This window comes from Pagrus pagrus (genome assembly GCF_965226575.1).
Source record: "Pagrus pagrus genome assembly, chromosome: 8".
Lineage (NCBI taxonomy): Eukaryota > Metazoa > Chordata > Actinopteri > Spariformes > Sparidae > Pagrus > Pagrus pagrus.
The window spans coordinates 9,183,423-9,205,622 of NC_140192.1; the positions used below are offsets into that span (position 1 = coordinate 9,183,423).

Here is a 22,200-nt window from a genome sequence, read left to right on the forward strand (position 1 = left end):
TCAGGCTGCCTGGCAGTAAAATGTATACAGTACGGAAGCACGTTTGTATAAACTGTGACGGAGGAAATCGATCCTTCACACAGCTCCACATGAGGAGAGCCAGATGGATCCTGTTAACAGTTCTTAAATGAATTCTACACGTTCTAAGTCCTGTGACATCCAGGGAAGCTGTTACATTAAAATTCCCAGCGTTTTGACAATTCCAAACAAATTTACACAGGCCCCGAGCTGCGCTGCCGAAGCGGAGGGCTGACTGGGCTGTCCGCACTGCGTGTCAGGGTTATCACAAGACTGTATTTGTCTGAAACTGACAGGACCCGCTCTGAAACCTAACTCCACATCAGTTGGCGTGGGAGGAAGCTGCAGGGGGTGGAAGGGGAAAAAAAGTGAGGAGAGAAAATAGAGAGAGAATGAACATATGATTTATTTTAAATAGCCAAATGAAGGCTGCAGATGTTACCTGCACATCTGTAAGACAGACAGGCTTATGCTAGCTCTAATGGTGATTAAGAAGCTGTTTGTTGCGGTGATATTGTCACCTTTAATCCTAGCCATGGTTTTTTTCTACCTCTTCGTTGCAAGTTATTTGTGCTAAATTCCTGCAACATACACATCCCGAATGAATTCCAAGCAAAGTCCTTGTAAGGGAAATATTAACTTTGGAGTATTTGCAGTATGTCCAGAACACTGTCAACAGAGCTCTCATGAGAAGCGGACCACTGTGTGCAAGTGTATATAACAATTTATTTTCACAATGCAAACATTCACGGTTGGCAGGCAAAGCAAAATTATTTCAGGTTGGGGCCACTGTCAGTGACCCCCTTTGCTACAGTATGTTGGCTGGTTGATGGGTAAATATTGAGATGGTTCCTCAAGTGTGTAGATCCTGGTGTAGAGCTAAATAAATTGGGGTTGTTACAGGTCAAGCTAAACTAAACCAATTAAAATCTATCAAGCCGAATCATATGAAAATGCCATCCAAATCTAACAGTCTCTACAGTAAAGTAGTTTTGCCTGAAATCACCTCCTTCTCAAATGTTTTATTATAGAAAGTAACCTTCGTTACAGTTCTTGAGCAACAGAAGAAGTATGTGCTCGACCAGAAGAAGGACTGCTGACCTTATATGCCGGTCATTCATGCTGTCAACACGAGGCTGAAGTAAGAAAAAGACAAAGGGATGCATGGAGAAAGTGCAGCTACGTCCTTATTTAAAACAATGGAGATGTTAATAAAATGAGGCGTGACGGAAAAAATTCAAACTGATTTGTCAACATGAAAAAGAGAAGCTGTGGCTGAGAGAAGTCTAAAGTTAAGTAATTTGCACAAGACTTTCATTATGTGGGAACCTTGTGGAATTGAGAGTTATCCCCGAGCTTCTGCGTTTTCCCAGAACTGCATTAAGTGCAGAGATGAGATTAGTTTGCCCCGAGATTGAATTGGACATGCCTCCGGATTTTTACTGCCGTGATACACAAATAAAGCGCGATGCAGCACTGCTCGAGGCCGAAATGTCAAATGCAAACCAGAGGAAAAAAATCACGGCCAAATTGATTGGAAGGCCGATACTAAAAACAATTTTGCAGAGTAGTATAAAATATTGATTTGATTCATTAACGAGAGACAGCATGCAACAGGGATTACAACCAATGTTAAAAAACGATTTCAATTTTTTTCACCAGGCAGTGGTCAAAGCACAGATTTTGTTAACTTTAACTTACCTTTTTTTGCTTTAACTTATCATCATGCAGCAAATGATGAGTTATTCAGTGTTTGGATTGGTTTCCTATAAGCCTGGCTTTCACTGCACAATACCGTCTGCCACCAGGTACAAAATCTCTCTGGAATGAAGGCTCGATTTAAGGGTACAACCCTGTCTGCTTTCATCTCTCCACTTAATAAATAAACTCGTGCATTTTCTCTTAATGTTTCCCTCTACTCCCCCAACGCCACCCCCTGCTGTTGTCGCTTCTTCACACAAAGAAATTCTCGAACGATTTTATTACTCTGTATAAATTTATGACAGTATCACTTTACCTCTCCAGTGAACATGCTTCTTTCTTCTCTCTAATTTTCGAGGTAATGTTTCTTTGCGAAATTTGGAGAGAAATTGCCCCTTGTCGCTGGTAGTTGCGAGGCTTTGGGGTAAAACAAAAGCGATTGGGTTATCTTTGCGACAGCAGTGAGCAAAATAATACCACCTAGAAACGCTAGCGGGGGGAAGTTATGAAGTTGTCTGTTTCTACCTCAAGAATACAGGAATCGCTTTAATCACACAAGCGAAGAGAAGAAGTGAAGCAGCGGGAAACAAACAACTTAAAAAAACGACCCTGTCAAAGTGACCTTGATAAAGATATCGAACGTTCCCCAACTGTGAGTCGTTTTGGAGAGGAGAGTCAACAACTGTTAAGTGTGAAAATGTAAATAATTCTAATTAGTTGTCAGACAGAAAAACAGAAGCACAGATCTATGTTGAGGCGATTGAAGACTCTCAAGAGGAGCGCAGGAGGGGCAGGAGGTTTGCGGCGAGAGAGGAGAGTGGGAGGTGAGGAGAAGGCAGAGCATGGTCACTGCTGCCCGTGGGCTGACTCCTAGATAACCACAATTCCCCTGGTCTGTCTCTGCCTCTCACCTTTTTACCTCTTTAACTCGCTCCGTAGCTCTCATTTTCGCTGCGACCTCGGTAATAACAACCTATTTCTGTTTATTCGTTTCCCTCTGAGCGAACTTCATATTACCCCTATCCCTCTCTCTGTCCGCTCCTGCAACCTGACCTTATCTACTGTAACTCCCTTTCTCGCCTGGCATATTGAATAAACAACAACATCAACAACAACAACAAAGAAAGTAGCTGCTGTAGGCTGGTCTTTTTCTTTCTTTTTTCCCCCCACACAAGCCTAACCAATCCTCACTAGTACTCCAGGCTCATTTGCAATGCTAAACACAATTTTATGGCGCGAAAGAGAGAAGACAGAGGAAACGGGTGAAGGGGCCAAGCAGGCAGTGAATTAATTCTGTGACCTTGGAAACTGTCAAAATCTTCTCTCGGCTCGATTCACACTCCATTACAACTCTAATAGCACCAATTATGGCTTTATTTAGCTGTGTCATCCCCAAATTCCCACTTCAGAGCAGAGGGAGGATAATTATTTATCTTTCCATCCTCCGGGCTAAATTAGGAGTATGAATATAACATCTGAAAAGAGAGGTGGATATATGAATAAGAGCAGAGGAATGGGTGAATTTGTTCGTTGCGAGGGCAGAAGCATGGAAGCATACTGAGGAGAGAAACTAAGAAAAATTGTTATTCTGGTAAAGATGTAGGTCATTCCAGAAGAGATTTTTATTAGCATGGCTGTAGATATCGATTGTTGGGGTCACTGAGCCGGCGAGGCAGGGGGGGGACTAAATGAAAATGGAATCTAAGTGATCACCTGCTATGTAATGCAGTTACTCTTTATTACTCCTAGATAAATATGATAGATACGCATTCACGTCCGCAATAATGTGAATCGAGTACACCGCTTTATCACTGAGACCTCACATATGGGGTCACTGTCGGACCATCGTATGTTTTAATTTTATTACAGTACAAATAGATAAATATGATACACCGATGTTCTGGTCACACTTAACGATCTCCGGGTAGAAATTTTTTCCAGAGAAATCCATAAGGTCAACCTCGAGGCCGCGACACGCAGATATCACCGATTTTATAATGAAGAAATAAAAATGATGAGTTCCCAACCTGGTGAAAGGCCTTGACTATAAGTCAAAACATCTCTCCTCCCTCCTTTGCTTCCCTGCCAACTTCTACTCTGACTTTTTTACAACACAGCAGAGAGCTTTTAAATGTGTTCAGCCCAAAACCCAAATGTAAAATTTAGCCTCAACCCCAAAAACAAAATGGCTCATTAAAACACACTGTTATACTCACCATATGGAGGCCCACCAGCATTGGGATTATGGCCTGTGTTGTGCAGGCTTCAGTACAAGACACCAGGCTGTACAATATCAGTGAAGGCTAAAGTTTCTAGGTTAAGCCAGCTGCTCACTTTCTCTTTCCTTGTCTGCCCTCGTCCCACTCATGTCAGTCTGAATGATCCCACAGTAAGTGGATGCATCTGTGTGGTAGGAGCGCCACTGAACCAATTGGAGAGGTGGGTGGAGTTGTTACCATGGCACTACAACTAAACGTGCCTCCATCAGGTCAGTGATTGGATTGGTAAGAGGCCAGTGAGAGTTTAAGGGTGACTTTGGAAAGATCGTCCCTTAGACCCAGAGGCATCTCAAAGTCGGTTTGAGAGGGGTCATTATGTCACTTTACTTGTGTTATCACTCAACAAGCCGACTCAAACATGCACCACGTGGACACACTGGCACACTGGGCACAGACAGGAATGGCTTAGTTACTCCACACGCTCACCTCTGGATGCTTCTCATTTGGCCAGGTGCCCTGACCTGTGTCTTTTGAGGCTGTGTATGTGTCTTTTGAGGATGTGTATGTGTTTGATTAGTTCTCTGTGTTTATGTGTGTCCACTAGAAAAAATCAATATATATAAACCAAAAGATGACTGAAATTTGTCAAGTATCAGACATTTTTTATGACATTTATATCTATACATTGTTGCAGATTATTTAGAAAAAGTGGATTTATGGGGGCAATATGTGAGATATGGCAAGAATTTTGTTTTAAAATATTCAAAACATGAACCAGCATCATAAACAGAGTATGAGGAAACAACAGTGTTGACTTTATGTCAAAAATGTCTATATGTATACAAATACCCATTTGTAGTGCAAAATGTGATAGACTGAGCCCCCCCATAGTTTCAGCTGTTAGATGTCCCCCACTTGCCGTGTCTTCTCAACCCCCAAAGTCATAGTCATGATCACAGCAGCTGTAAATCACCTCCTTACTGTATCCCCTGTCTTCAAACTGGCATCTGTCAGTCTCAGAAGTCTGGTGTCCAGCCATTGACCACGGTGACTCCCCTGTCATCTAAGGTTGCAGTGCGGGCAGACACCTGTCAGCTAATAGGGCCACTTAGCTCCATAGCTAACTAAGCTACTTGCTAGTGGCAGCTGGTTACTACAAGATGCAAGTTACCCAAGATAGTTACAGCCAAAAGTGTAGTGTGCAGCAGGAAGAGGTTATGTTGTCCCCTATTTCTTTGGAGCTACCTTAGAATTATTGCCATTGTCCTACAAATTGCACCTTTAAAGTATTTTTGCATATTATATTAGAACAATCATATTAGCTATTTTTAATAGGTATATCTTACACTACCACTTTCCTGGAACCAAAAATACTTTTTTAATTAGTTCTACTAAGAATGACAACAGGTGTGCAATCAGATATGTGCATATCAACAGCACCAAAAGGGGGCTACAGTCGTATTAAAGCAAGTGGCTGCAACTAATAATTATCATTAATCTCGTCATTAGTAAAATATGATTGTAAAATGCCGATCGCAATTTCAAAGAGTCTAGGGCCACTTCTTCAAATTGCTTATTTTCTCCAAACAAAAGAGATTCGATTCACAATGATATGAAACAGAGAAATGAGAGAGAAAAAATGCTGAAATTAGAGAAGCTGAAATGAGCAAATATTTGGCACTTGCCAAAAAAAGATGAACAAATTAACAAATAATTTGAAGAAGTCTTGCTGATTAATTTTCTGTCAATCAACAAATCAAACAGTTGTTTCAGCTCTAAACGTATTAAGTTTTTCATGTAGACAAAAAAAAATTCGAAAAACTTTTTGCTCTATGCAACAATCTGATTTGCTTTGTCTAAAAACGTCTCCAGAAACATATTTTGGGAGCGCGCAATGGAAACCAGACAGCAGCAGACATTACAGGCCGAGGCCTTGTTACCTTGTCACATCTCATGAGGCCCAGGTAGCGGAGGGACTTGCTGCTCTGAGCGATCTGAGTGGCTCCCTGGTCTGTGATGTCCTTACACCAGCCGGCATCCACAGTCTCTATGGTGCTGCTGTACTGGCCTATGGCTATCAGAGCTGTGGACATGGGAGAAAGACAGGGAGGGAGGGAGGGAGGCAGAGAGAGAGAGAGAGAGAGAGAAACAAGAAAAGGTGTTAGTCTGACAACCTTTCTCATGCAAATGTGGCAGCGTCGTCCTCCCAGAGAGAGGCGCAGAAAATCGACATGAAAGCGGGGCAAGTCATCTGGCCAGCTGTGACACATAATGCCAATGTTTACACAACACCTTGGAAATACACACAGACACGATCGAGGGTAACATACTGAAACATACACACACACACACATGCACAAATCTCACACACACTCGTGCCTGTTCAGACTGCTGCAGGATTCATCCATTAGAGCGTTTGGCATGAGTCACAGCACTGAAAGGCAATGACACAGTGCCAGGGTAAAGTGTGACTCCATGCCAGTGTATGATTTAATTCTGCTTGTGTGTGTGTGTGTGTGTGTGTGTGTGTGTGTGTGTGTGTGTGTGTGTGTGTGTGTGTGTTAACTGCTGCCAGGGCAGAGACACAGTGCCAGGGTAAAGAGTAGCCACCAAAAGAAATATCTGTCAGTGTCTGGGGGCTTTGTTACACCTGGGAATATGTGTGCAGACATAACTCCACACATACACACCATCCATCATACATATGTTGTTTGTTTGACGCTCTTTTAATTTATCTATTTAGTAGACTACAAATTAAAATGTGCAGTTGACAAACAAGTTGAGATTAAATCTTCTGTAATCTATCTCAAATAAAGACATACCCAGTTGCATTAACACACAAACACACACACACGGAGACACAACAATCTCCCCCATCAATCTTTGACCCGTCAATCGTTGGGCAGATGGAGGAGACCCTGCGCTCCACCAGTCGATTGATAGTGCTGCTCGGTGATCGATTGGCAGGGCCTGCGCTTTGTTCTCCGCTCTCTCACAACCATCACTAATGAGAGTGGGAAGGCAGGAGGAGGAGCGAGGGATGAGAGAAAGATGAAAGGAGGAGGGTAAAGACAGAGAAAGCCTTTGACAGCACCTTCAAATGGTTACTTAGCCCTGATGTTGTTTTCTCATTTGCAGAAATCCATTTCACTTCAAACTTTTTTCACAAACAAGCTCAAACGTCTCCACTTCAATAAGGAGGGAATATTAATCTTTACAAACTTTGTCATATTGAGTCTCTTCCCGTCTCCCACCCCTTTTATCACCAGCACTTTTCCAAATACCTCCACATATTACAGTATTAAATATCATGTAAGCGGCAGATCGTTGATGTTCCACTGGGTTAGACGCACTGCCCAAGTGTGTGTGTGTGTGTGTGTGTGTGTGTGTGTGTGTGGGTACTTGTATACGAACGTGTGTTGCACCGTGGAGCGGGAGCTTGTTCCCCATAGGAGAAGGGAAATGAATAATCTTGTGCTTTTTGAATCGACTGCATGTATTTAACCCTCTTTCCTCCTGTCCAGCGGGAGTGGTGTAATGCGTAGAGTCTCCTATACACGTACACACAAGAACAACCTTGTGTACAGTATGTAACATATGTAATATATAGCTTTGGGCACATGGAGTGCTCCACATGTGGTTTCTTTTGTACTCCAGCATGCTCTTGGATTCCACGCATAATGGCACATTATGGCGAAACAGGCAGTAACATGGCTTTGAAGTTACACAGTGCTTCATGTAACGGCACCATGGGGAGGATGCTCCATCAGGCCAGATGGGTGAACAGCACACGGAGCAGCCATGTTCTCTTTTTTTTTTTTTTATGAGTGGTGACCTGGAAAAATATTCTAAGTATGAACACACTTGTGCTTTTTTTTGTGTGTGTTTGAGACTGGAGAGACGTCGAGTAGGTGAACGGCTCCCCATCCTGCTCCTCTTGTCAAGTCCAATCACATGATCTCAAAATTCGATTACCTGGGCTCAGACCTCTCGTCTGATGTTAAGACACACATATTGCTGCCGTTAAAACCGCCTTGCAGAGCAATCTGGAGTTTTCTGAGGAACGGGGAGATCAAATGAAAAAAGGAGAGCTTCATAGTTAAACGAAGCCAACAACAGAACTCCCTCTACTTCCCCTTCACCAACTCCTACTCCCTGTTTCTTCCCCTTCAACTTAACTTCTTTCAACCTGGCGAAGTGAGGGGATGGAAGCAGACAGGTGCCTACCGCGGTGAATGTATAAGAAGCGCGAGTGAATACATTGTCCACGCATTTCCTGATTACTGTGCTGCATTCAAGTGAGCACATAACCTTCCTAATCGAAACTGCTGAATTACAGACTCTAAGAAAAAAAAAAAAAAACATATGGCAGTTTGAGATAGCTGAAAGGACAAAGAGAAGAGCAAATAACCATAAACATCATTTGTTAAGCTCTCAAGTTGGTAAACTGGGAAGTCAGATAAAGGCTTTTGTCAGAATGAGCCAAGTGTTAGGCTGTTTAGACTTGTTTAGTGCTCTATCAACAAGTTCATCTGGTTGCCATTACAGTCTAATATCCATGTGTGTGTGTGCTCTGCCTCTCTCCCTCTTCCTTTGATCCTTTATCAGGAGACTGTAAACTGCAGCTACTGCCAGTGGCAAATGGAAATCGTTGGCTACTTTCGCAAAAGGGCGAGGAGCTTTCACTGAAAACCTTTACACTACAGTCGAACGGTTATGTTCAGCTCCTCGGAAAAAGTGGGAGCAATTTGAGCTCAGTGCCTTTGTTCTGCAAGATATTGGTGACGCACACAAATAAAGATGTTTGCTTGTTTGAAAATGCAATTGTACTGCATTCTTCTCATTATGAAGCCGTGGAACTGTAAGTGAAGAAAGACTAATACATCTTTAAATAGTTACACGTAAATACTTAGAACACCATGTATTTTCACACTTTCTAACTTTTACAAAACAGTCTCAATTACCGGGTTGGATTTCAACTTATCCAGATCAGATATCATGTCATATCATCATATTATTATTCTTTTACTCACACATAAGTCAAGATCTTTACTTATTGGAGGCTGTGGTGCTCATACCACACTTGACCACAGAGGCAACAACAATGAAGATCCTTGCAGCTGCTTTATATCTTAAGAAATTGTAAATTCATTCAAAAAATGATTCAAAAAAGTATAAACAGAGTTAGATATCACAGAAATTATGTTTGCATGTTTCTTTCAAAAAAGGGTTCTTGCACATACTGTAAAACATCTTTAATTTCGAGCAATGTTATTTGGCCTTGTATCCCTTGTGGGGTGACATTTGCATCTCGATGACTGTTCAGTGTGTTAGAAGTTTTCCCAGAGCAAAATCATTGTATAGTAATTGGACTCTCACGGGATATTTTACAATGTTCAAGGCATGTCCACTGTAAAGGTCAGCAAATTAAGGCTACATCCTGTATGTTACATTTGCTTTACAATAGTGTTCTCCTCAGTTGTACTGTAAGTCAGATATACTGCATGCCGACGGTTACAGGTGGCGACTGAAATTGATTTATACTCAAGCCCTATTTAGTTAATAGGGCTAATTATATATATATCATTTCAGAAAGGGTAAAAAAACTCAGTCTCAATTTGCTTGTTAGGTTACTTGCAATCACATGTCTTAAAATGTATAAAAAAATGTTAAAATATAGGGTTTTCAAAAACTTTTGATTGGCAGTGTATAAGGGACCATAGGAGCAGGAAATTGTCTTTCCTGACTGATAATGATTTTCTGTCTGCGAAATAGATGAAGCGATATGCAAGAGAAGCTAAGGTGAAAAAGAGGTGGAGGAGTCAGAGGAGAAAAGAGGGGAAAATCCCATTCTGGCAGCAGGAGCTGTGACTGAGTGGTGACTACACACTCACAGACGGTAATGAGGACACACTCTGCTGCCCTGCCTGAAAATGGCTTTAGGATCTGGCTCTGTGCGTGTGTATGTGTGTGTGTTTAGTGTGAAAAGAAGCAGAGAGAGACAGGGATTGACCTTAAATCCAGGATATCATTCATTTTGAGCATGGCACATTTCATCCGTCTTTTACCAAGTCTGTCATTCGGGGATAAAACTATGTCATCATACGAAAAACAGGTGGGGGGATCACATTTAAACCCAATTGCTTCGGTTTAGTTAAGCATCTCCATGGATATGGGCCAACCTATCTGCTTGTCAATCAATCACCGAACAGCAAATCAATCAACAGATCAATATAAAGAGGGTCATGGACCATTTGGTGCCCTTAGGAACGGTAAAACTGCCTCATAACCAGAGCTTCCATCGCAGTATTACTTGCACATTTTTCATCAAGATTTTCCTCAAATCTTAGAATGATAGTTTAAGACACTTCTCATAGCTTTCAGTTAGGAACAATGGTGAGAAAAGTTGAGCAAAGGTGAATAACCGAGCAAAGACCCTAAATCTTTGGTGTTCCATTAACTTCTACATTATCTCCAGACTGAGATTCATAACCTATTACTTTCCCGTATCAGGCACAAAGCTGTTATCAAACACCATAAATAGCGGATTTATCCAAACATAGGAGCGGATATGGGCGAAGGTAACCGCACTCCTAACAGCGGGGTCAGGAGTTGGTCAATCCTGTGATGACCGCAACGTGAGAAGAAACCATCCATAATCAGCTTATTCTCCCTATCTCTCTACCTGACCTCAGAGCATCAGGGGTTAAGCATCTTTTACAGGCTTATTAGATATTCACTTATTACATTCTCCTAAATGATGGTGTGCCATTACTGCTATCTTATTGCTCTGAAGCCATCCCCATGCCTGTCTGCTGAAACCCTACACACCATATTTTAGCTACTGATGAAGACAGAACGCTTACGAAAGAAGTGACGGTATAAGGTAAAGATTTACTGTGAGGCAGTGTGTGCATGTGTGCAGTGTGTGTGTGTGTGTGTGTAAATATGGCAGCAGGAACAACAGAAAAAAGGGCTTATTATAGCTGATGTATTCCAGAGAGCACAACTGTCATGTCTAATGTGAAAGACATTCACTCGGTTCTTTGTGCTGCTTTTTAAAAACTTGGCCTCAGCTTTGCCCTCTCCACTGTGCTGCCGTACGCCCAAAACCAAAAGAAAACCCCCTTTCACTTCTCATCCTTTTAAGCTGTGAGAGTTGCAAGGGATGCAAAAGATATTTTTTTCAAACGGATATCACAATCTGTACTTCTTCCTCCCACTTCAGCCGATACTCTTCCCAGTACTGACGGGAAATTTGGCAAGAAAGAGGCTTCAATTCTGCTGTATTTGTAACATTCATGAAGAGAAAAGTTGCCTTAATGCTCATAGTGGTGCAAAACCTCAGGATGAACTTTTGGTACTGTTACTAGGGTGGGACATTAGGACAATATATGCTGGTGAGACAATAAAAAATATGTCTGCCATCTCAGATTTTACCGTATCGTTTATAAAGTATCATTGCTATCACTTTAATATCACTTAATGTATGAGAGCATGGTGGTTAATGTAGAATCAATTATCAAATCTGCTTTGTTTTATACAATGCTGGCATTAAGATATTAAGATGTATTAAGTCCCCTGAAGTGTCAAATAGAGGTCTTCATGGGTACATCTGAAAATGAGGACCTAACCTGACCCTAACCCGACGGGTCTGTTTAACATTATGCGTCATTCCCGTGTGGACCCAAGAAGACCCGGCTGTGATCACACAGTGCTAAGCATGATGGAAGTGCTTGTGCTTGTCATCCAGCACGTGACATTAAGTGAACTTTTTTAGCTGTAATAAAACGTGGATTAGCCATGCTGTTTCAATCAGCAGGAGAAGGAAAGCAAAAAAAAACTGGATGTATTTTACCAACTTTTGTGGCAAGCAGGATGGATTATACGTGTCAGGCATAGGGGAGACGGCTACTGATGTCAAATTAGGTAAGGCACAAAGGACACTTAAATAGAGTCTGTGTCTCCCTTGCCGGTTCAGATCGGACATTTCTCAGTTCTACATGGATCAAATGATAGACAGGTCTGGTTTGGTTCCGGAAAGGTACATTTCTGGGTCTTTTGGGATTTGGGCATGAATTCTTGTGATTATCTTAAGCACTAAATGTTTATTGTCTTTCACCCATAAAAATATATGTAGTGAAGCGGAGGATTCTTTCCATATCACCCATTTATAATCATAACTGGATAAGTTAATTTTGCCTGGTAGAACATGAAGGAATTTCGATAGCTGTGAGCGCATATCTATACGTGTGTACACATGTGTGCCTGTTTCCTCGCGAGTACTTAACATGACATCGTGAACTGGTTGTCAACATGAGCAGAAAATGCTCTCACAGAAGTGTGATTACACATGTGTAAACATCCATGCATGAGCACACATAAATCATACAAGAGTGTAAAAACTGTGTAAATTGACCCGGCGACCTCAATGAGCACCATGTGGATGTCACTTAACTCCCTTGATGCCAGTCTGACGGGGCCAAGCGCTGGCTTCACTGTCTGATTGATTAACACACCATGCTCATCTTCAAAGTACACAGCCCAAACCGACTGGGGTCACTCAGAGTGCCACAACTAATGCAGTAAACAACATGCCAAATAAAGCACTTGAAACACACACATGCACTACTAGAGGGAAACAAGAGAGGGACTGTTGCTTTACCCCGTGGTGAACTGAGAATTAACAAATTAAAAGCTGTGAGAACTACAGGGAACCGGAGAAGGCATGCAGTCAATCCCTCGATCTAGAGGGGAGAAAAAAAAAAACCAGTTGCACCCTCCAAGCCAGATAAAAATATGCAGATATAAAAAGAAAAAACGAGGGGAAACAGAAAATGAGAGAGGCAGAGGTGCTAGGAGGTGACGGTCTTTGCCATGACATTTTGGGCTAACGCAATCAAAGGCCAGGGGGAACTGAAATGAGCCAGGCCCGGCAGAGAGACACAGGAGAGAGGAGGAACAGATTGAGTGTGACACGAGAAGGGGGGAGAGCACTTTATGGTGGGACATGCTCGATCTGGGAAATTAATTAGCCAGAGGGCAGGGAGAAGGCAGTATGCCTCCTTGTGTATGTGTGTGTGAGCACTGAGGGCATGGGCATTTTCCAAATCAGCCCCCGATCTGATGTAAACCAGCTGACACATACCAATTGTGTGTGTGTGTGTGTGTGTGTGTGTGTGTGTGTGTGTGTAAGAAAGAGAGAGACAGAGAAACAGAGGCAATCAGCAGACCCTTAAATGTTTAAGTGGTGAGGTAGAGACAGTACGACAAAAAAAGTGACTTTGATGTTTTATGGTGGTCTGGCATCTGAAAATAATACACTTAAACACTCGCACACACAGACACAAAGAGAGACACACAAGGACCGTTTTAGTAGTTGATGTGCGATAACCTTGCGGAGGGGATGTGGAGTTTGGAAAGGAAGATTGGAAAGGTGAGTGAGTGACAGTGAGAGAGGCAGAGAGATAGAGAGGAAGAGTGATGGGCAAGGACAGATAGACAGAGTGAAGGGGTGATAAGGAGAGATGGAGCTATCACAGAGGTGACCTACAACAGGCTTTCCTTCGCCGCTGAGAACAAGCACTCGGCACCGATTCACACACACGCGCTCGCAGGGACACTTAACAGGTCGGCGTTATTCATCAGGTGTCAATTAGGTTGGACGTACTATCCTCTGAGATAATTTCGTACAATTACAAAGAGAATCTAATGAATACGTTTTAAACATGATGCACTCACAACTCAAATACTCTTAACTTTAAATACTCCATTCAATGTCATGTGTATGTCACAGCTGTGCAATTCTCATATCCATATTGGATTTACATTCTGTGTCAAGAAGTATCATGTGTAATGTCACCATTGCCAAAACAACATGACCATTGTGGTGTACCAGCGGTCAGATGATTGGGTTTAGCCAAGAAAACTACTAGGTTAACTTTAGGCACTGGAACTACTTGGCTAGGTTTAGGAAAACATCACGGTTTGGGTTAAAATAGCTACCTTACTTATGTACATTCAGTTATGAACATACAGACACTTAATGTACAAAGGTTACATATATAATTCAAGTTACGTTACGTACATGACATCACTTAACTAGGCAAGTAAGTTAAAATTGGTTTTACACTGGACACAAATAAGTCCTTTGCTTCTTTAGCTCAATCATCCACTTTGCACACCTCCCTTTTTTCAGGTTTTTTTTCCAGCTCTTTAAACTACTTATTTCGACGTCCTCCTTTGCCATCGTAATACTCACTACGGTCACTAGAGGTTGTCACCTTACAACAAGCGTCAATAAGGTTCGTAATGAACTGCTTTCACAGGATACCTGTTCAGCTGCAGTTACAGACAACAAAATAAGATTTGCATTCATTAACTGTAATATTTCTCTACCCATGACCTTAACCAAGTGTTTCAGCTGTCTAGCAATACCTTCACAATATTTCATTCTCTATAAAATGTAAAATGTTGGAGCTGGACGAAGACAAATTTCATCGCTGAACAAATTCCAGGGTTTTGCACATAAACATTTTAATTTCTAAGAACTGACATATGATTTTATCTTTATACTGAAGGTTAGTGAAGCAGGCTTGCTATCGGATTGAAAGAATAAATCCGAGTGGAGGAAGCAAGAGAGCAAAGCTTGCCCCTCCCATCAGTGCCACTGTGGGCTCTACCCTTGAGCAAGGCCCTTCACCTCAAGCTGTTTCAGTGAGACTGCTCTCTGGCCAAAAGATCAGACTCTTGTTCTACTGGGTAGCTTCCAGGCATGAATGTGTGTAGAGTTGAATGTGAACAGCAACTTTTTGAAAAAGAAAAGATTGCTTTCAATGAAACTTTCCTGGGAAAAGTTGAGGTTAATCAAGGCTTGTCAGGTATATTGATGCAATGCAGACAGATTACATCTATTTCTGTTGATTTGGCAGGGTGGTAAGGTTTTGTGGTATTTTCGGGATAGTTTCAACAGATTGTATTTTGTGGTGGCATATCACGTTGTTGTACGAATTTGTGCTGTCAAACCAACCTCGTCTGTGAATCCACACAACAAAAAAGGGACCCTTTTCTCGGTACAAGGACAACATTTTTGTCGCAACAGATTGGATAAGTTGTTTTTTGTTTTTTTTTTAGATCCGCACTCATTCTGTTATTGTTTCTGAAGGTTTTTCGTCCTGTGTCCAATAATTCCCTTTTACAGACGTCAGAGATGGATAGTTCAGTTTGTGAAGTGGGTTATGGTCTTGTCATTCATGGTTTAGAGAGAAATGGGAATGCTTTGATCGAGAATATCTCCCAGCTAATAAAAATGAAGCGGAATTGTCATCATGTAAGAATGTAATTTTCAAAATCTTGATTTTAAAAGAATAAGCCACGCAGCTCTGGTGTATAGGTTTAAGAATACAAAGACGTTCCTTTAAAAGTGCCCGTTAAATGCTAATAATAACATACTCACAGGCGTATGGTGTTTTCTGTTTGTGTGTGTAATCTGTATGGAAATGTGTGTTTCATACTTTCATCCTTCAAAGACAACATCAACAAGGAGAAAACAGACTCAACACACACACACTCACACAAACTGAGGTTCCTATTGCCATCAGCAGTAAAAGCAGGATATTAAGCTCTATTTCAAACCAACAGCACCTCTGCTCCAATGCACCTCTCCTTTGAGGATATTAATCCTCCCCACCTTTTCTCTCTCACTTTCTCTCTCTCTCTGTCTGTCTCTTTCTCCGTCACTCTTACTTTCTCTCTCGCTCGATTTTGGATTGTGTACAACAGGAAAACTGCTCTCCAATTCTGACATCACAGATGGAGGGGCATAAAGCTTAACAACTTCAATTTGAAATGAGAAGGTGAGGAGAGGAGCGGAGGAGAGGAAGTGAAGAGGAGGAACGAGGACGAAGATGAAGACAGACACCATCCCAGCCGATGAACTGCGTGTTGCATGCGTCTGACTGGAATTAACGTAGCGTAGCAATAGTTATGGCTTTGGTTATGGATTACGGCTAATCCTTTAGCATAGGGAGCAGGTCTTAAAGGTAATTACACGCTACTATTGGATCCAGAGCCCAGAAATGGGCCTCCTCTTACATCACGCTTATTAAGATCCAGGAGGAAACCGGCTGCTCTGACAAACTACTACAGGTTAACACACCATGGCATTCTCTGCCAATCTTAATACTGCTGCAACTTGTCTGGTAGGTAAAAGAGCATTGTTGCTGAGATCTCAGCAGCTCTTTAAAGAGGAAAAACATGGCTCAAAATCTTTGTATCGATAATCACTGGGACATGGATTTAGTTTAGTCATCATCAACACATTAAATAGTAAGGCCACATGGGGTAATTAGGTAATTAGCAACACCATTCAGTTCTCAGTTCAAGAAGACGTTGCCATCCACACTGGACAGTTTTTCTTCCTTTTTATTTTAGTCATTTGCTACACTTTACCCTTTCCTGCTCAAAAATGCCCGTCTGACTCCGTCTAATACACACAGTCGGCGACTCCAAGTGCCGCCAAGTCTGTTGCTCTGCCTTATCTCGAGCTTTTTAATAGTCCACTCTGTCCGCTTTAACCCAGCGGGAATCATTAACCAGACAAACACTTCCTTTTCGCCTACCCCTGAAGAAACCCTCCAAACCGCTATGATCACAAGACAGTGTGTGTCTGTGTGTGGTTTCGTCTGTGTGTGAATTAGGGGTCTACTTAGCCCCTGAAACAACCTGAAAACAAATGACCCAATACCAATTAGTTGCCCGACGATTAGGTTAGTAGACCGTTAATAACAGGCAGAGCCAGCTAAGGTCTAAGTTATCTCTCTGAGACCTAAAACCAGTAAGAATGTAACCTTGACACAGCAGACAGAAATAGTGTGACTAGCACTGGGACTGTTTAAAATGTCGGTACAATGTAAGGAAATTGCAACAATAGAACAAACGTGCCATGTCCAATCATCCCTACATTCCAGCAAACTATATTGCAGTTCTTGTGTCATCTTTCAGCGAGCAAATCTTCGAGGTAACCTGAACTTTTATTTGAGCAGTCAAAGCCTCATTAATTCTTGACCTAAACCTACAGCAAAGTCCTTAAAATGTTAGGCACAGACAAAATATCCTCAGCCTACAGAATATTTCCTCATCTTAGAAAAAGAAGTGAATCCTTAATAGCTCCTTAATTTGAATGTGGTTAACGATTTAAAGGTTGCAGTGGTATTGTTCCTACGCACTCGGTTTGATATAGCGTGTCAAAAAGTCAGCCTTGGAAAAATAAAAGATGGAGAAAATACAGAAACGTTGTGGTGTTTTCTGAGCAGATAAGATGAGGTCAACCAGATAGAGATAAAAATAGATGATCTGCGTTATACACTGCTTTAATTATGTTGATTTGTGGACAGGAACTCTGGATAAACAGGAAAGTAAAAGATCTCAACATGTTAAAGTTAATGATCTGAAAACAATAGTATATGAGAGAGCATAAAACAGTAAGTTAATTGGTCAGTGTTAGTTTAAAACTGTGACAACGTTGGACATTGAATAGTTTTTTGGAAGGAGATCAAAAGGAAAAAACAAACACAGCTGCAGTCCTTGTGGCTAAAAACATGAAAAAGTGTTGCAGAAAAAAGTATCGTCTCCATTAAAACCTGGCCTTTGTGCCTGAAAAGAAAACTGTTCTCTGTTTGTCCCACTGTGGTCTCTTTTACACAAACTCCTAATGGCTCATGAGTCTGTAACAGCACTAAGTCAGGTCTCACCAAAAGCTCTTTAGCAAAGTTTAAAGCTCCTGTGATGTTTTCTGATCAATACCTGGCCATAACTCAAATCACACTTCAAGTGCCATTACTGTATAAGCCGCACGCTCTTAACCAAAGTGCACTGACGCACACTCACTTACACACACATGTACATTTTCATGAGCTTAGACAGTATTTTTGATCAATACCTGGCTATAGATCAAACACCTTTTCAGTTTATGGCTAACCTTTCCCGAGGCTCATTTCAGACGCACACAGAATAACTCATGTCTTACTTGAGACTGCTGCTTTGACTGCGTCTATGAAATTGATAAGTGCTCTTAAATGCAAAATGACAGTTTAAGAACCTTGTTTTTGTACCGCGGTGTAGTCAGAATGTCTCATAAAAACACAAAGCACTTCTCTCCGGGAGGTAACTGTGGAGAGAGCCAGAGAGAGAAATGCACAACAGGCCAAATGTTCAACTAAAGACTTGAAACTGTGAGAGTTCTCCTTTAAAGCATAATTTGTCCAAATGTAACAAGGGGAACGGTGTGCTGAGAAACTATTTTCCCCCTCATATTTTTCATTTTATGTGGAATTCAGGAAATAGATGAATTTGTTTTGCCACAAATATTTCATCTGCCTGAGTATTACTGACTTTAAAATGATCCTGAATGCGTTAGGAAACCGCTGAAAACTCCATCAAGGGTATTTTAATTTAGCGTAGATACAATCAGCCAAGAATCTTACAGGGGAAAACTTTTTAAAGATGAAAAATAACTTCTTGTTATTCATACATCATCTAAAAGTCTGCCTCAGCAATCAGACAGGGGCCTCCAGTACATTTCTGTCTATTTGCCTCTCGTTGCTGTCTCTAATAACGTGTGGGCCATTGGCTCGTGTGCCTCACCGTACACTTTATTGTCCCTGTAGCAAAATTTGTCTTGGACTCAAATGCTGTGCGCATGTAGCTGCCTTTACAGTGGAGACAATAGCACAACAATATCGGCCATTGAGATGTATGTTTTGATTTTGGGCTGAACTGCCCCTTTAAGCAGGCTTTTCTTCCATTGGTTTATGTGAGTGTGTCTTTTCTCTTCATCCATTTCTTTTCCCTTTTGCTTTGCTCATCATCTCATCCTTTACTTCCCTCTCCTTTCTCTCACCCTGTCAGACCTTACTGTACTTACTTCTGCCCCATTTCTTCCTACCTCACAGGAGTGTTTACTTTTCCCTCATCCTCTCTCCCTTCCCCCCTCTCAGTCTTCTCCTCCTGATCCTCTCTAAAGGATGCTCCTGTGTTCAGGGTCACCGTCATCCCCTCAGTAGCTCTGTTGACCTTTAACCTCTTTACGACTGGGGTCAGCGCCTGTCGCCATGGTGTTTAACATCCCCGTGGGAGGCCATCCTCGTACATGGATATCGTGTACAATTCAAACATGCACATAGACATTATTTGTAATGTCAGAGACATGCGATGTTGACCTTTTACGTTCACTTTAATCTTCCACTCAGGTTACGAGCCTAGACAGACAATAGTCACAGTATCCGACAAACCTCCCCCACTGTTGGCTTCAACGTCTTTTACTCATTCTTTTATCCAAACCTCCCTCCATGGTCGTTTCATTTTTGTCCTTCCTCCTCTGTTGCCCTCCCTTCCTCCCCGTCTCCCTGTGGTCTAAACGGGTCTCTTTCTCTTTGGATGTTCGCTTCTCTGTGACTTTCATCTGCAGGCTATTGAGTTACACAATCCCAATAGAAAAACATCCCACAATGACAATTATCCTGTGTAGCGATGGCTCTAACCTGCGCCTGGGAACCAAAAAAGAACATTTATGAAAAACGCTCCTCCTGCTGAAATGAAGAGCTCAGTGGCCGCAGAAAGCAAAACAGGCTCAATTTCAGGTTTTCGCAGTCTTTCCTCGAAGTTAACAGCCTCAATTTCAAATTGTCCGAACATGTGGCGATCTTCTCCTTTACCTCCTGAAGGTAAAACTAGCATTACAAACACACATAACGCACACATTAACTTCACATTTTAACTTTTACATTTAAAGACAATTGAGAATTTTAACGAAGAAAGTTGTAAACAAAATGCTTGTTGGGTTATAAAATATGATGCCTGTTAGATAAAATTATCCCCCAAGTGGGTCATCTTTTTTAGATCTCGAACACATATTTGTGCCGTCTGTGTCACGCCATCTGACAGCAGAGATATTCTTCAATTCAAATCAATGCAGCTGACTGCATCAATTGCTCCACACCCTCTGTTTTCCACGGATAAGTCAAAACAAGGTTGTTGTTTTCGTTTTTTTGTTTTCTTATTACATCCATTTAGCTGAAGCTTTGACATGCTAGTAAACATGTATTTTAATGTTATCTGCTTAGTATCTGGGCCCCTATTCTCAAGCTTCAGAAAGCTTATCAGGATGTCCAATGTCACACACCTCCACATTAAGTTCTGTATGGTTATAGCTGTATTTTAAATGTGTTGTGAATAAACTGACAAAAAAGTGACCAAGAAAATACTTCCCAAAAACTGCAAGAATCATGCATCATGCAAGTACGTTAAATCCATCAAACAAGCAAACTACTTCGAGTAGTAGTGGTGGACAAGGTGTTTCTCCTGAGTGTGTCATTAGATGCACTTCTTACAGTGCATGCATGTGTGTGTCTGTGTGTGTGTGTGTGTGTGTGTGTGTGTGTGTGTGTGTGTGTGTGTGTGTGTGTGTGTGTGTGTGTGTGTGTGCATTATGTCCCTTCTTACTTTTGGGTGTTTACACTTGGCTCTGAGCCTGTATGCATGTGTTTCCAGAGGGAGTGGGTAAGCTTGGTGAGGCCAAACACTAAATGGGCAAATGATACAAGTCCTGCACTCCTCCTCCATAAATTACCAGCTCATTACAGTAATGCAGCCCATTTAGCATAGGAAGAGGGAGGAGGAAAAGGGGGGAGATGTAAGAAAAGATTGCAGAGAAAAAAAAAAAGCAGGATTCATACAGGGTGCAACAGATGATGCATAAATGTCAAGAAGGAAAATTGGGTGAGGACAGGGGGGGTGGGAGAGGGGGAGATATGGCAGGAAAACAAGGAGGAAGGAAACAGGAGGAGAAGAGAGCGAGAGAGGAAAAGCAGGAGGGGAGGAGAGGGAGGTTTTGCCATGATGTGTTTAAGGAGCTTTTCAATCTCAACAGAAGTGCTTTTCATTAGGTTAAAATCTATCATCTACGCTGCTGCAGGAAAAAAACAATGGGGGAAATATTAATATAGATAGTGGCTACAGTAGGAGACAGAGATATAGACCCAGGCAGAGCGAGAGAGAGGAGGGAAGAGAGGGAGGAGGAGGGAGAGAGAGAGAGAGAGAGAGAGAGAGAATGGGATGAGATGTAACAGTTGTAATTGAATAGTGAACTAGAGAGGGCCTGAGTGCAAGCACTGATTAATACAATTCAAATTGATTGTCTCCTAGTAGCTGTGAGAACATCTCATTCTGACTTTCATATTTGAATGTTCAGCATGTTCTCTGCGTGCATGAGTGCATGTGAGAGAGAGAGAGAGAGAGAGAGTGTGTGTGTGTGTGTGTGTGTGTGTGTGTGTGTGTGTGTGGGTGTGTTTGAGAGAGAGTGTGTGTGCGTGTGTCAATGAGAGTAGCATTGAGGGGTAGGGAGTTGGAGAGTGCCCTCTAGTGCTTGCTGCTTCTTCTACCCCACCTGTATATGCTCATAGTGGCTGTTTTTGTGGTCTTTTTCAAGCGTGTGGCAGGTTACCCATGTCCTTTATATTACTTCTGGCGGTCATGTATACATACAGTAGGAAGCATTGTTGGTTACATCCTACTTGTAGGAAAAGCCATCTGCTGCTTTTGTCTTTGCCCAGTATAAAAAAAAAATCTTCTACAGACTTGAAAATCACCCACTCAAGATATCCCATCACACTAAACATGAAGTTTTAATGAGGTTGTGTCTGTTACTACATCGCACATGAGCAGTGTGGCATGCTCTGTTTACTGTCAGTCAGGAAGAAATGCACGTCTCCTCTGGAAAATACCTTCTTAAAAACACATTTTATAATCTTTATGGTCAGATCGATTACTTTTTTATTTGGCATGTGTTGGTTGATGGAGCAGCTGTTAATTTCTAGACTGCAACCGACACAGCAAACAACGAAAAATGTAAGATTGTTGAGAATCTCGTGACCAGCGGTGCTTCTCGCATGGTTTACTTTACTTTAACGTTGATACTTTAAAGGGTAACTTCACCAATTTTACACATTAAAGTGTGTTTACAGGTCTTGGCGAGCGCTACTGCATATGTGAAAAAAGTAGTATAAAGCCTTTTGAAGCTCCAGAGGAAGCTGCATGTAATCTGATAAATTGCCTCCAGTGATGTCACTCTGTGGCTAAGTTGCATTGTGGGTAATGTAGGCTCTAGGTTTGCACTGGGTCAGCATTACACTCCTATAACACCGCTGGACTCATTGACCCAAATCATCAAAACCAACACAGCAGAACCAGATGTCGCCTTTTTAAT

At 41.8% G+C, this 22,200-nt stretch overlaps 1 protein-coding gene across 1 annotated transcript in view; it reads right to left on the minus strand.

Moving 5' to 3' along the window:
- The window catches only part of fbxl17 (F-box and leucine-rich repeat protein 17), a 222,909-nt gene that overhangs the window by 15,528 nt on the left and 185,181 nt on the right, over positions 1-22,200 (minus strand). The window contains exon 10 of the mRNA XM_084359856.1: positions 5,879-6,021. Coding sequence (XP_084215982.1) covers positions 5,879-6,021 — 143 coding nt within the window. The remainder of the gene's footprint in view (positions 1-5,878; positions 6,022-22,200) is intronic.